Source organism: Neomonachus schauinslandi, chromosome 16 (genome assembly GCF_002201575.2).
Source record: "Neomonachus schauinslandi chromosome 16, ASM220157v2, whole genome shotgun sequence".
Taxonomy (NCBI): Eukaryota; Metazoa; Chordata; class Mammalia; order Carnivora; family Phocidae; genus Neomonachus; species Neomonachus schauinslandi.
Genome location: NC_058418.1, coordinates 14,843,515 through 14,860,383, shown reverse-complemented (window position 1 = coordinate 14,860,383; position 16,869 = coordinate 14,843,515). Strand labels below are relative to the sequence as shown.

General features: G+C 36.1%; 2 protein-coding genes across 2 annotated transcripts in view; one reads left to right on the top strand and one right to left on the bottom strand.

The window, feature by feature from the left end:
- Positions 1 to 16,869, top strand: part of LOC110590113 (zinc finger protein 420) — a 145,939-nt gene that overhangs the window by 46,517 nt on the left and 82,553 nt on the right. The gene's annotated exons all lie outside the window — the stretch shown is intronic.
- The window catches only part of ZNF527 (zinc finger protein 527), a 202,213-nt gene continuing 188,926 nt past the window's right edge, over positions 3,583 to 16,869 (bottom strand). Inside the window, exon 3 of the mRNA XM_044922195.1 lies at positions 3,583 to 4,609. Within this exon, the coding sequence (XP_044778130.1) occupies positions 3,646 to 4,609 (964 nt within the window). The 3' untranslated portion in view covers positions 3,583 to 3,645. The remainder of the gene's footprint in view (positions 4,610 to 16,869) is intronic.

Genomic DNA, 16,869 nt, shown 5'->3' with positions numbered 1-16,869 from the left:
AACCCAGGAGTTGGTTCCTTGAAAATAACAGCAAAATTGAAAAACTTTTGGCAATTGACTATTAAAACAGACAAGAGAGAGAAGACTCAAATTACTAAAATCAGAAGTGAAAGTAGGGACTTTACCAATTTTACAGAAATAAAAAGGATTATAGGAGAATACTATAGCAATTGTAGGCTAAGCAATCTGATAATCTTGATGAAATGGGAAAAACTAGAAATATACCCCTAGAAATACACAACTACAAAAACAATGCAAGAAGAAATAGAAAATCCAAACAGACCTATAACAAAAAAAGGAAATTAAATCATTAAGCAAAAGCCTCCTAACAAAGAAAAGCCCAGGTCCAGATAGCTTCACTGGTGAATTCTTCCAAACATTTAAAGAATTAACACCAATCCTCCTCAAACTCTCCCAAAACTTGAACTAGAGGAATCACCTCCAAACTCATTCTATGAGGTCAACATTACCTTGTTATTAAAGCCAAAAAAAAAAAGAGGAAAAAAAGGGGGCACCTGGGTGGCTCAGTCGTTAAGCGTCTGCCTTCGGCTCAGGTCATGATCCCAGGGTCCTGGGATCGAGCCCCGCATCAGGCTCCCTGCTCAGCGGGAAGCCTGCTTCTCCCTCTCCCACTCCCCCTGCCAGTGTTCCCTCTCTCACTGTGTCTCTATCAAATAAATAAATAAAATCTTTAAAAAACAAAAAGTTGGGGGGGGAGACAATACAAGGAAAAAAAACTACAAGCCAGTATCCCTTGTGAATACAAATGAAAATAGATACGAAGATCCTCAACACAGTACTAGCAATAATAACATGCTAGTGAATTCAGCAACCTAGTAAAAGAACTATATGCTATGACCAAATGGAATTTATCCCAGTCCTGTGAGGGTGGTACAACCTGTAAAAATCAATGTAATGTTAGGCACCTGGGTGGCTCAATCGGTTAAGCCTCCAAGTCTTGATCTCAGCTCAGGTCTTGATCTCAGGGTCATGAGTTCAAGCCTGGCATTGGGCCCCACACTGGGTGTGGAACCTACTTAAAAAAAAAAAATCAATGTAATGTGCTACATTAAAAAAATGAAGAGAACAACTATATGATCAATTATGTGTCAGCTTCTCTCTGAAGAGAATGGTGAATATGGATGGGAACACCAGTGTCATGCCTGAGGTATAGTAAGGAAATAACGTGACAAAAGCAAATATTTAAATGTTCTTTATTTTTTTTTTTATTACGAAAGATACAGAGAATAAGAACCTATCTATAAACCAACAACCAGCTCTATCAATTTATAAGAATTGGCCATATTTGCTTATTTTTTAAAGAAGTAAATGATTAAAAGATATCTCCCTTTGCATCCTTTTCTCAATCTCATTTTTCTCCCCCTGCAGACAGATGTCACCACTGTTTTGGATTTAATTATTATTTCCACGAATGTTGTAACATTAAATCTATATGGTATTTAGCCATATAACCATAGCATCAATTTGCATATTTTCAAACTTTATATAAGTGGTACCATCTCATACAAAATACTCTCTAGTTCAATTTCATTAATATTGTTTTAACATTTATTCATGTTTGTTTTTTGTTTTTTGGTGTTTTTTTTTAGATTTATCCATGTTGAAAGAAGTATCTCTACTTCATTCCTTTTAACTTGGGCTATAACTTACATTCACCCTAATGGTTATTTTGATTGCTTTAAACTTTTCATTCTCAAATAATGCTGAAATAGACTTTCATGTACATCACCCTAAACACATGAGGAGAGACTATAAGAGGTTTAAGTATGGAACTGCTGGGTTAGAGAGTAACCACATTTTCAACTTTACTAGATATTGCTAAATTATCCTAAATACAACTACTTCCAATAACACTGTATGAACATTCCTACTGCTCCACATCTTTCCAATAATTGGCTCTGTAACGCTTTTGCCAATATGATGATTTTGAAATACTTCACTGTGGTTTTATTTGCATTTCCCTTACTGTAATGGATACAATTATTCTAATAAACCCAAATCCATCCTTTATTTACAGGTATAAACCATCTTTATCATATGCAGAATTTCTACAAGTAGGTCAGATTCAACAATTTTCTTGCTGTCTTAAGAATTCACACTTCATAGATGAATTTCAGAACAAAGTTGTGAAATTAAAGGGCAAAAAGACCTGAGGAATTTTGGTTCTAATTGCAGTGAATTTGTAAATTAGGAATAACATAACATTATTATCCTGAGTCTCTTCAGCCTAGATTATATGCTACTCCTCAGTTTATTATTCTTCATTTTGCTGAGTCTAGAGAATCTATTGTTTTATATTTAACTATAAACAATTTCAATTTCAGCTTTAAATAACTTTAAATAACTCCATGAGGACATAGTCTTAGTATTGGTCACTATTGTCTCCTCATATCTAAAACAGTGTCCAGCAAACGGTAGCTACTCAATATTCACTGAATGAGTGGAAGCATATATTTCAAATATGTAAAAGCCTATATATATTTGTCTGTAACTTTTTTCCCTCAATCCCCTTTTCATTTCAATTTTACAGCCACTGGTTAAAAATTTTACAAACTTTATACTTTTTCTGTGGTATGGAACAATTTAAATACTTCTTAAATTTACCTAGATTCACCCAATACAATTGCCTGGGCCTGGTGCCTTTTTTTTTTGGAGTTAATTGTGATACTCTGTTCTTTTTCTTGATCTAAATTGAGTTCTATATTCCTCTCTGTGAATCCTCATTTTCTTTATATTGATTGGTTTATCCAATTCTCTTTAGAAACTTCCTAAAACTGGTTGTAGGTGTAGGTCTACTACTTGTGTCTATATTGATTACTTATCTAGAGTATGAAGACTCCCACTTAAGTTTCTAAAATTTGGGGGTTTTCTCAGTTCTGACCTGCTGCTTCCCAGGGATGTTCTCCTTTGTCCACTGAGGAATCTTGTTCTAGCTGTGAGGAGTAAGTGAGTTAATATATGTTGAGTATGTAGAACAGTGCCTGGTGCATAGTAGGCACTCAATACATGTTAGCTATTGTGATTTATTGAATATCTGCTATGTTTGATGTGCTATGTGAAGCACTTTACATGCAAATTTATTAATATGCATCAATCTACAACAGACACTATTTCATTTAATAATCACATTTCTACAATACAGTATCTTTTATTATCCCTATTTTAAGAATTAAAGAAAACCCTGAGGTTTAGATAAGTCAAACAAATTACTCAAAGTCACATAATACCACAGTAGTGGTAGAGCTATGATTTTCCAGAATCTAAGCTCTTAGTCCTGGGAAGTGCCTAGTGCTCAGAGAAGGAGACTGGAATAAAATAAGGCTGAAAGGTATAGAACCAGATAATGAAGTGCCTCATAGACAATTTTAAGACTGTGGATATTAGCTTAAGAACAATAGTAAGCCCCAAAAAAGTTTTAATTGGAGGCAGTGATGTATTCTTACACAAAAAAATCAGCTTGGGGCATGACAGGAAATGAATTTAAAGGGACCAAAAGTTGATACAGGAAGACCTGTTAGAAAGCTACAGCATGGTGATGCAGGTGAGATGAATCTTAGACTAGGGCAACAACATTTGAGATAAGAGAAAAGAGTATAAATTCTGGAAATATTTATGAGATAGTGTCTAGAGGACTTGGTGATTGACTGGATTGGGTGGTGAGAGGGACTCCCCAAGATGGATTCTCTGATGATGAGCAAGGTGTGCATGCTGCCTGAAAGTTTTCTTGCATTCCTTACATTCATAAGGTCTCTCTCCAGTATGAATTCTCTGATGTTGGGCAAGGGATCCACAGTAACTAAAAGCCTTTCCACAAACGTTACATTCATAAGGCTTCTCTCCAGTATGAACTCTCTGATGTTGAGTAAGGGATGAGTCATTGCTAAAAGCCTTCCCACATTTAATACATTCATAGGGTTTTTCTCCAGTATGAACTCTTTGATGTTGGGCAAGGTAGGCAATCTGGCTGAATGCTTTCCTACATTCTTGACATTTATAAGGTTTTTCTCCAGTATGAATTCTCTGATGTTGAGCAAGATGTGAATTCTGGCTGAAAGCCTTCCCACATTCCTTACATTCATAGGGTCTCTCTCCAGTATGTATTCTCTGGTGTACAGTAAGGTATGCACGAAGGCTAAATGCTTTCCCACAGACATTACATTCGTATGGTTTCTCACCAGTATGAACTCTCTGGTGTTGAGCAATGGATGATCTATTGCTAAATGCTTTCCCACATTCGATACATTCATAAGGTTTCTCTCCAGTATGAACTCTCTGATGTTGAGCAAGGTAAGCAAACTGGCTAAAGGCTTTCCTACACACCTTGCATTCATAAGGTTTTTCTCCAGTATGAACTCTCAGATGTTGAACAAGGTGTGCATTCTGACTGAAGGCTTTCCTACATTCCTTACATTCATAGGGTTTCTCTCCAGTATGAATCCTCTGATGTTGAACAAGATTTGATCTCTGGCTGAAGGCTTTTCCACATTCTACACATTTATATGGTTTCTCTCCAGTATGAATTCTTTGATGAAGTGTAAGAGATGAGCTCTGGCTAAAGACTTTTTCACAGTCATTACATTTCAAGAGTCTCTTCTCTGTATAGATACTCTTGGGCTTAATGGCCATTAAATTTTTTTTAAAGCTTTTCTTATGTGTATCATGCTTATGTACTTTCTCCTCTTTGGTGATTATCTGTTGTGTATGAAGCAGTGTGTTCGGATGGAAACTTCCCCAAGATTTGTTATATTCTTGTGCTCTTTTATTACTGAGGGCTTCTTGATGAGTGATTGTCTCTTCCTTGAAACATGCTTTCTGATTTACTGGCTGTCTCTCAAAATGGCCCTCGCATTTCCATTCTTCTCTCAAACTGGAATACTCAAGGCCATAGCTTGTGAGTTTTTCTGTTATCTTCTGTGATGATTGTGCTTCATAAATGTCCTGCTTTGAAGTTAATTCTTCAGTCTCACACATAGATTCCCAGCCTGAAAAGCAGTAATTTAAAAAAATGTCTCTTCTATCATGTACCAGAAGGAACATTTGTGAAAGTACATTCATAAAGTGAAGTATGTGAATTTAATAAATAAATAATAAATTAATTAATTAATAAATTTAATAAATAAAACTACAAAAACATTTGCTTTTGTAATTCTGATGTTTGCAAGAAACTGAAAATAGGTCACACAGAAACTTGAGGAGGAATGAATAGAATTTTAAGAAAGTCAGTAAGGTAAATCTCAGGTCAGTAAGGAATTATAGAGGGGGAAGGACTTGGTTATAATTTTATGCATGTATGAATAACATAGGCAGTGAAATCACCTCCATTTTTATAGTTGCTTCTTTCAAGAATATTCATTGAAACTTGTGCCATATATTCTCCTAAATGCTTTTGATATTATAGTAAACAAAACAAAGATCCTTACCTTTGTGGACCTTATATTCTTAGGAGAGATAGGAAATAAATGCTAAATGAGTAAATTGAGTGCTACAGAAAATGAAAGGCAGGGTAAAAGAGATTAGGAATGTTGGTGAAGCAAGAGGTAGGAATAATTAGTAAGTTAACATTCAAGCAAAGATTTGAAGGAAGTGAAGAAGTTTGTCACTTAGTTATATGGAGAAAGAGCATTCTAGGCAAAGGAAACAGCCTAAAAGTAGAAGCATGTTTACTATGTTTGAAGAATAGCAAGAAGGCCAGTGTTGCTGGAGAGGTGTAGTAGATGAAGTCAGGAGAAAAAAGATTATTTAAGGTTTATATGCTTTCTAAGGAATTTGGCTCTTACCCTGAGTGGGATAGAGAACTACTGAAGTGTTTGTGGGGTAGAGGAGTGATATCTATTTACAATTTAATAAATATACTGAAAGGTGGCAAATAGGGAAGAAGCAAGGGGACCTATGATTTTAGTAATCCAGGTGAAGATGATAAGTAACCAGACCAAGGAGCTATCAATGGAGGTATAGCGAGATGGTCAGATTCTAGGTATATATTGTAGGAAATGCCAAGAGGATATCCTGACAGATTGGATATGAAATGTAACAGAAAAATGAGATAAGCAAGCCATCAAGTTTTACGGTCTGAGCAATGGCAGGATGGATTAGCCATCAGCAGTGAAAGGGAAGGCCATTGGGCACAGCAGGTTTAGGTGGAGAGATATGGAAGATCTGGAATTCAGTTTTGAATATAATAAATTTAAGGTGTTTTTTTTTTTAAGGTTTTATTTATTTATTTGACAAAGAGAGAAACACAGCGAGAGAGGGAACACAAGCAGGGGGAGTGGGAGAGGGAGAAGCAGGCTTCCCGCCAAGCAGGGAGCCCGATGTGGGGCTCGATCCCAGGACCCTGGGATCATGACCTGAGCCAAAGGCAGACGCTTAACAACTGAGCCACCCAGGCACCCCAGTTTTTTGTTTTTCTTGATAAATGTACTTGAAGCTGCACTACTACCCTCTACTACATAGGTTGTGTCCTACAATTTTGGCAGTTAGTGTTTTCATTGTTATTCATTTCCACGTTTTGTAAATTACTTTAGGTGTTTTTTTTTTTTTTTTTTTCTAAATCCCCTATATTCCTGGAAGGAGTGTCACTGTTATTCATAGTGAGCCCCTTGGACCACATCTGCTAGTTTGTAACTATAGTTTATGACTCATGACATGCCCCTATATAGTTTTTGCTAATGTGATGATTTAGGATGGAGGCTAGCCATGCCAGAAAGACCAACCACGTGACTTAAAGGGTTGGTGCTTTGAGCCACCATGATATCAGTTTGACTTTTGGGAAGGGAATGAGGCTGGTGATTGAATCATGTTGGGCACTGGGCAATGACTCACTCAATCATGCCTACATAATGAAACCGAAACACAAACAACCCTATACAATGATGCTCTCTTGAGAGCCTATTCTTTTGAACACTGAAATGTCTGGAGGGCCCCTTCATGTTTGCAGCTCTCACAGACCTTGCTCTTGGTGTCTTTACTTTTGGCTGGTTCTTTGTATCTTTTGTTAAAATAAAACTGTAATCATAATATAGTTCTTTCCTGACCTCTGTGAGTCACTGTTGTGAATTATCAAACGTGAGGGTTACTGCAGGTACTCCCTTAGCAGTAGCCAGCATGTCAGAAATGAGTGTGGCCCTGAAGATCCAAACTTGCAGTTGGTGTCTGAAATAAGCACACTCTTGTGTAGACTGTTCTCTCAGATTTTGCAGTTTGGCAAACTGACTGTAAGAATTTTTTTAAATCCTAAAGTATATCAAAAAAGTAAACATGTATCTAGGATAGACTATGTGTTGTCCATAAAAGATGCATTAATAAATTTTAAAAGATTGAAATCATACAAATTATCTTTCTCAATCATAATAAAATGAAACTAGCAATAAATAGCAAAATGAAAACTGGAAAAAATCCACAAATATGTGGAAATTAAACACTTAAACAACCAATGGGTCAAAGAAGATATCACAAGCTATCTTGAAACCAATGGAAATAAAAATATAACATACCAAAAATTATGGGATGCATCAAAAGCCGTGCTAAAAGGGAAATGTATAGCTGTTAATGTAAGTTGACTGAATCAGTAATCCAAAATCTTCTAACAAGAAAAGGCCTAGGACCACATAGTGTCTGTGGTGAATTCTATCACACATTTAAAGAATTCACACAAATCCTCCTCAAACTTTTCCAAAGAAATGAAGAGGAGTGAAGACTTCCAAACTCCTTCTATGAGGCCATCATTACTCTGATACCAAAGCCAGACTAAGATACCATAAGAAAACTAGAGACCAATATCTCTTATGAGAATTGATGTAAAAAACATCAAGAAATACTAGCAAACTGAATTCAACACCATATTATATGGATTATACACCGTGACCAAGTGGAATTTATTGCTGGAATGCAAGGATGGTTCAGCAAAAATTAATGTAACACACATTAACAGAATGAAGGAAAAAAACATGATCATTTCAATTGGTGCAGAAAAAGCATTTGACAAAAATCCAACACCCTTGGGGCGCCTGGGTGGCTCAGTCATTAAGCGTCTGCCTTCGGCTCAGGTCATGATTCCAGGTCCTGGGATCGAGCCCCGCATCGGGCTCCCTGCTCGGCGGGAAGCCTGCTTCTCCCTCTCCCACTCCCCCTGCTTGTATTCCCTCTCTCACTGTGTCTCTCTCTGTCAAATAAATAAATAAAATCTTAAAAAAAAAAATCCAACACCCTTTCATGATAAAAACACTCAACAAACTGGCAATAGAAGGAAACTACTTCAACATAATACAAGCCATATATGAAAAGCCCATAGCTAAAATCATATTTAATGGTGAAAGACTGAAAGCTTTCCTCTAAGATTTCCAGAAGCAAGGCAAGAATGCATACTTTCACCACTTCTAGTCAATATAGTACGGATGTTCTAGCCAGAACAATTAGTCAAGAAAAATAAATTTTAAAAATCCAAATTATAAAGGAAGAAGTAAAATTATGTGTTTGTAGATGACATTCTCTTGTATTAGAAACACTAAAGACTCCACATGCCCCCACCACCCATTAGAACTAATAAACAAATTCGGCAAAGTAGCAGGATACAAAGTCAACGCACCCAAATCAGTTGCATTTCTATACATGAACAATGAACAATCTGAAAAGGAAATTAAGAAAACAACTCTATTTACAATAGCATAAAAAAGAATAAAACAGGAATTAATCAAGGCGGTGAAAGACTTGTATAGTGAAAACTACAAAACATTGCTGAAAGAAATCAAATAATATGTAAATAAATGGAGATATCCTGAATTCATGGATTAGAACATTAATATTGCTAAGATGCCATACTACCTAAAGCTATCTACAGATTCAGTGCAATCCCTATCAAATCCCAATGATGTTATTTTTTTCCAGAAATAAGAAAAATTGATCCAAAAATTCATATGGAAAATCAATAGACCCCAAATAGTGAAAATAATCCTGAAAGGGAAGATCAAAGTTCCAGAACAAATCTGGAAAAGGAAGAACAAAGTCTCACACTTCCTGATTTCAGAAATTTCTACAAGCTACAGTAATCAAAACAGTCTGATACTGCCATAAAGATAGACATACAGACTAATAGAAAATAGAAAGCCCCAAAATAAACCCTCACATGTATAGTCAAATGACTTTTGATAAGGGTGCCAACATATATGAAAAACCCAGCTATTATCATCCTCAATAGGGAAAAACAGCGCTCTTCCACTACAGTTAGGAATAAGACAGGGATGTCCACTCTCACCACTGTTATTTTTTTTTAAAGATTTATTTATTTATTAGAGAGCACGAGTGGGATGGGCAGAGGGAGAAGGAGAGAGAAACTTAAGTAGACTCCACACTGAGTGCAGAGCCCAACATGGGGCTCTATCTCATAACCCTGAGACCATGACCTAAGATGAAACCAGGAGTCGGACACTTAACTGACTGTACCATCCATATGCCCCTCTCACCACTGTTATTTAACATAGTACGGGAAGTCCTAGCCATAGCAGTCAGACAACACAAAGAAATAAAAGGCATCCAAATCATTAGGAAGAAGTCAAACTTTCAGTATTTGCAGATGATGTGATACTCTATATAGAAAATCTAAAAGACTCCACCAAAAAATTGCTAGAATTGATACATGAATTCAGTAGAGTCACAGGGCAAAATAAATGTATAGAAATCTGTTGCATTAGTGGCTAAGAGACATATGAAACAATGCTTAACATCACTTATCATCAGGGAAATACAAATCAAAACCACAATGAGATACCACCTCATACCTGTCAGAATTGCTAAACTAACAACTCAGGAAACAACAGATGTTGGCAAGAATGTGGAGAAAGGGGAACCCTCTTACACTGTTGGTGGGAATGCAAACTGGTACAACCACTCTGGAAAACAGTATGGAGGTTCCTCAAAAAGTTAAAAACAGAACTACCGTACGACCTAGCAATTGCACTATTAGGTATTTATCCAAAGGATACAAAACTACAAATTTGAAGGGATACATGCACCCCAATGTTTACAGCAGCACTATCAACAATAGCCAAATTATGGAAAGAGCCCACATGTCCATCGACTGATGAATGGATAAGGAAGATGTGGTATATATATATATATATAATGGAATATTACCCAGTCACCAAAAAGAATGAAATCTTGCTATGTGCAATGACAGGGATGGAACTAGATTGCATTATGATAAGTGAAATAAGTCAGAGAAAGACAAATACCATATGATTTCACCCAAATGTGGAATTTAAGAAACAAAGAGATGAACATAGGGGAAGGAAAAATAAAATAAGATAAAAACAGAGAGAGAGGCAAATCATAAGAGACTCTCTCTCTCCCTTTTTTTTTTTAAGTAGGCTCCATGCCCAGTACAGAACCCAGTGTGGAGCTCAAACCCACAACTGTGAGATCAAGACCTGAGCCAAGATCAAGAGTCAGATGCTCAACCGACTAAGCCATCCAGGAGCCCCAGGAGTCTCTTAACTATAGAGAACAAACTGAGGGTTGCTGGAGGACAGATGGGTGGGGGAGATGGGCTAAATGGGTGATGGGCATTAAGGAGGGCACTTGTGATGAGCACTGGGTGTATATGAAAGTGATGAACCACTAAATTCTACTCCTGAAAGTAATACTAGAGTATATGTTAACTAACTTGAACTTAAATAAAATCTTGGAAGGAAAAAAAGAAAGAAATCTGTTGCATTTCTATATACCAATAATGAAGCAGCAGAAAGAGAAATTAAGGAATCAAACCCTTTGACAATTGTACCAAAAACCATAAAATACCTAGGAATAAACCTATCCAAAGAGGTGAAAGACCTGTACCTAAAAACTATAAAACACTGATGAAAGAAATTAAAGATGACACAAAGAAATGGAAAAACATTCCATGCTCATGGATTAGAGGAATAAATATTGCTAAAATGTCTATATTACCCAAAGCAATCTATAGATTTAATGCAATCCCTATCAAAATACCAACAGCATTTTTCACAGAGCTAGAACAATCCTAAAATTTGTATGGAAACACAAAAGACCCCGAATAGACAAAGCAATCTTGAAAAAGAAAAGCAAAGCTGGAGGCATCACAATTCTGGACTTCAAGTTATATTACAAAGTGTAGTGATCAAGACAGCATGGTACTGGCACAAAAATAGACATACAGATCAACAGAACAGAATAAAAAATCCAGAAATGAACCCACTACTATATGGTCAATTAATCTTCGACAGAGCAGGAAAGAATATCCAATGGAAAAAAGACAGTCTCTTCAACAAATGGTGTTGGGAAAACTGGACCATTTTCTTATATCACACACAAAAATAAATCCAAAATGGAGGAAAACCTAAATATGAGACAGGAAACCATTAAAATCCTAGAGAAGAACATGGGCAGTAACCTCTTTGACATCAGCCATAGCAACTTCTTACTAGATATGCCCTGAGGCAAGGGAAACAAAAACAAAAAAAACCCTTGGGACTTTTTTTTTAAAGATTTTATTTATTTATTTGACAGAGAGAGACACAGCGAGAGAGAGAGAGCACAAGCAGGGGGAGTGGGAGAGGGAGAAGCAGGCTTCCCGCGGAGCAGGGAGCCCGATGCGGGGCTCGATCCCAGGACCCTGGGATCATGACCTGAGCCGAAGGCAGACGCTTAACGACTGAGCCACCCAGGCGCCCCACCTTGGGTCTTGATCAAAATAAAAAACTTGTGCACAGCAAAGGAAACAATCAACAAAACTAAAAGGCAACCTACCGGAGATGATACTTGCAAATGACCTATCTGATAAAGCGTTAATATTCAAAATCTATAAATAACTTACCAAACTCAAAACCCAAAAAACAAATAATCCAATTCAGAAATGGGCAAAAGACATGAATAGACATTTTTTTCCCAAAGAAGACAAACAGATGATAAGGGTGTCAAGACCATTCAATGGGGAAAGGACAGGCTTTTCAACAAATGGTGCTGAGAAAATTGGATATCCACATGCAAAACAATAAAGCTGGGCTCTTTCTTTACATCATATACAAAAGTTAACCCCAAATGGATCAAAGACCTAAATGTAAAACCTAAAACTAAAATACTTTTAGTTGCAAACATAGGGAAAAATCCTCATGACATTGAATTTAGCAATGATTTCTTGGTTATAATATCATAAAGCATAGGCACCAAAGGAAAAGTAAAACTGAATTTCATGAAAATTCAAATCTTTTATGCATTAAAGGTTATAATCAACAAAGTAAGAAGGCAACCCACAGAATGGGAGAAAACATCTGCAAATCATGCATCTGAAAATGCATATATATCCAGAATATATAAAGAACTCCTACAACTGAACAAGAACACAATTAAAAAATAGGCAAAGGACTTGAACAGACATTTTTCCAAAGAAGATATACAAATGGCCAACAAGGATGAAAAGATGTTCAACATCATTAATCATTAGGGAAAAGCAAATCAAAACCACAAGATGCTACTTCATACTCATTAGGATGGCTACTATTAAAAAAGAAAGAAAGAAAGAAAATAACAGGTGATGATGAAAATGTGGGGAAATTGGAACCCTTGGCACTGTTGGTGAGAATGTAAAATGGGAGAGCCTCCGTGGAAAACAGTATGGCAGTTCCTCAAAAATTAAAAATAAGATCCAGCAATTTCTCTTCTAAGTATATACCCAAAAAAATTGAAAGCAAGGTCTCAAAAAAGTATTTGTGCTCCTATGTTCATAGGAGCATTATTTACAATAGCTAAAGATGGAAGCAACCAAAGTGTCTGTCATTAAATGGATGGATAAACAAAATGTGGTATATACATACAATCGAATGTTATTCCACTTTTAAAAAGGAGGAAATTGTGACACATGCTACAACATGATTCAACTTTGAAGACATTATCCCATGTAAAATAAGCCAGTCACAAAAAGACAAATGCTGTATGACTTCACTTATATGAGGTATGTAGAATAATGAAATTCATAGAAAGAAGGTGGAATGGTGGTTGCCAGGGACTAGGGAAGGGGAGAATGGAGAATTACTGTCTAGTGCATATAGGGTTTCAGTCTTACAAGATGAAAAGAGTTCTGTGGAAAGATTCTGGTGATTGTAGCAAAACAATATGAATGTACTTAATGCTACTGAACAATATACTGACATCTCAATAGCAACAATAGAAGCCAGAAAAGTATGGAGTGGTATCTTTAAGGTACTGATAAAACTAGTAACTGTCAATTTATGCGTGCATATATTTAAGATTCTTACATGCATGAAAGCAAAATAAGTATACAAAACAAATGAACAAATTAATAATAACAAAATAGTCTGTATAAATAGTATATTTATTGATAAAGGAATTAATACAGGAAGAAGTTCTGGGATATAAAAAGGAATGGTGAATGAAGAAAATGAAACATGGGTAAATCTAAACAACACTAACTAAACAAAATAATGGTCTAATTTTGTAACTTCATAAAACAAAATAATCATTTATGGGATTAAAAGAAATAACTGAAAAGAGGGTAAGTGAAATTAAAACATTCTAAGGTTCTTATATTTTTAAGGGAGGAAAATAAAGGTAAGGATTAACTTTAGACTTTGTTAAGGTGACTATAAACGTTAACTTTTTTTTATTTTATTTATTTATTTATTTTTTTTATGACATAGCACATTTTTTTTTTGAAAGATTTTTTTTTTTTTTTTTATTCATGAGAGACAGAGAGAGAGACAAAGGCAGAGGGAGAAGCAGGCTCCCAAGGAGCAGGGAGCCCGATGCGGGACTCGATCCCAGGACCCTGAGATCATGACCTGAGCCGAAGGCAGACACTTAACCATCTGAGCCACCCAGGCGCCCATGTTAACTTTTTTTTAAAGATTGTTTTTCAGTAATCTCTACACCCAACCTGGGGCTCAAATTTACAACCCTAAGATCAAGAGTCACATCCTACTGCCTGAACTAGCCAAGGCGCCCCATAAATGTAAATTTTCTAAGCTAACTAATAGAAGAATAGAAATAGACTGTTTAACTTTCAAATTAGCAGATGGAGTAAAAGTCAAGAAACAAGGAAAAAATAGGAAAAGAATTTATAAAAGAAAATGAGATGTGGAAATAAGTCCAGTTCTATTAGTAATACCAAAATATGTAATTGACTATCATCATTTAGTTAAAAGATACAGATTATCAAAGTAGACTAAAAAACTCTTTAGCTATATATACTCTTTATGAGACAAACACAGAAAGTAAGGGAGTATAGGGATAGAGAAACTACACCAAGGAAGTATTAACAAAAGAAGGCTAGTATAGCTAATATCAAGCAATATAGTTTTTTGGTTTTTTTTGTTTTTTTTTTTTTTAAAGATTTATTTATTTGACAGAGAGAGAGACAGCGAGAGCAGGAACACAAGCAGCGGGAGTGGGAGAGGGAGAAGCAGGCTTCCCGCGGAGTAGGAAGCCCGATGCGGGGCTCGATCCCAGGACCCTGGGATCATGACCTGAGCCGAAGGCAGACGCTTAACGACTGAGCCACCCAGGCGCCCCTCAAGCAATATAGTTAAGGGAAAAATCATCACTAGATTTTAAGAGGGTAACAATAATATATGGAAGAATTTACCAGAAAGATAAAACAATTCCAAAAACATGTGACCTAATAAAATAGTTTCAAAATATAAAAAATCAGTAGTCAGAATTACCAAAAAAATTTATGTATTCATCATCAGAGTTTTTTAACATGTCTTCCTATAATTGACTTCTCAGAGATTTTTTTTTAAATCAATAAGGATACAGAAGATTTGATAGCAAAATTAATGAGCTAATCCAAGGAACATATATCAAATGCTGTATATTGCACAACCAGAAACATATTATTTCCTAGGACACACCAACTATTTACCAAAATTAACCACTGAGACATAAAATAAGTTTTAAAGAATTTGAGTTAAATAGACCATATTCTCTAACCACAGTGCAGTTAAACAAAAAACTTGAATTTGGAACCTAAAGATTCCAAGTAATTCATGGGTCTGAAAAAAACTTAATGGAAATTAGAAAATGCTTAGATATACATGATAACAAAAATGCAACCTACCAAAATATGTGAAATACAGTCCTAATATAGTCTTAAAAAAAAAAAGATTTTATTTCTAAGTAATCACTATACCCAGTATAGGGCTTGAACTCACAATCCCAAAGAGTCACATGCTCCACTGAGGGAGCCAGTCAGGTGCCCCTATTCCTAATAGTCTTAAGTGCTTATAATAGAAAAGAGAAAGCCTCAGGGCACCTGGGTGGCTCAGTTGTTTAAGCAACTGCCTTCAGCTCAGGTCATGATCCTGGAGTCCCGGGATCGAGTCCCACATCAGGCTCCCTGCTCGGCAGGGAGTCTGCTTCTCCCTCTGACCCTCCCCCCCTCATGCTCTCTCTCTCATTCTCTCTCTCTCTCTCTCTCAAATAAATAAATAAAATCTTAAAAAAAAAAAAAAGAAAGAAAAGAGAAAGCCTCAAAAACCATGAATTATCTAACTTTAAAAGTGGAAAAAAAAGTAGGGATAGCATAAACAAACATAGGAAGAATTAAATAATAAAGAAGAGAAATATATGAAAAAATTTTAAAGATTTTTATTTATCTATTTGACAGAGAGAGAGAGCACAAGCAGGGGGAGAAGCAGGCAGAAGAGATGGAGAAGCAGGCTCCCCACTGAGCAGAGAGCCTGATGTGGGGATTGATCCCAGGACCCTAGGATCCTGAGCAGAAGGGAGATGCTCAACTGACTGAGCCACCCAAGCACCCCCATGAAATTTTTAAAAAGATAAATTAGGGGCGCCTGGGTGGCTCAGTTGGTTAAGCGACTGCCTTCGGCTCAGGTCATGATCCTGGAGTCCCGGGATCGAGTCCCGCATCGGGCTCCCTGCTTGGCGGGGAGCCTGCTTCTCCCTCTGACCCTCCCCCATCTCGTGCTCTCTCTCTCTGTCTCATTCTCTCTCTCAAATAAATAAATAAAATCTTTAAAAAAAAAAAAAAAAAAGATAAATTAGAGAGGATCAGTGAAGTGAAAAATGTCTGAAAATACAAAAAAAAAAAAAAAAGATAAATCCATGGAAAAATTTGTTTCTCCCTTTTTGGAAGAAAAAAGAGGTCATAATTATATACACTGCCAACTTTAGATAAGAGAAGATAATGGACAACTTCAATCTAATAAATTTGAATATTTACATAGGTCATAAAAATTCTTAGAAAAATACTATAACTCCATGATTACAGGAGAAACAGGATCTTATAACAAATTGAATTAGTTGTTTAAATTCTTTTCATAAGAAAAAAATCACAGGCCAAGGTGAACAAAGTTCTACCATTCAAAAAACAAAGAATTTTTATTTTACACAAATTATTCTAAGGAACAAAAAAGAGGAATACCCACCAATAAATTTTATGAGACTAGTATTTTGATTCCAAAATCTGACAAGAAGAGTACATGAAGGGAAAACTGAACATCAACCTTACTCACTGATTAACGTAGATGCAAAAAACCCTAAACAATATATTGCAAACAGCAAGTAGCCATAAATGAAAAAGATATAAAGATGGGTTTGCCTCAGGACTACAAAGTTAGTTCAACATTAAAAATGTAATATGTAGGGGTGCCTGGGTGGCTCAGTTGGTCAAACGACTGCCTTCGGCTCAGGTCATGATCCTGGAGTCCCGGGATTGAGTCCCGCCTCGGGCTCCCTGCTCAGCGGGAAGCCTGCTTCTCCCTCTGCTTGTGCTCTCTCTCTCTCTGACAAATAAGTAAATAAAACCTTAAAAAAAATTAAAAAAAAAAGTAATATGTAATTCACCACATTAACAGATGA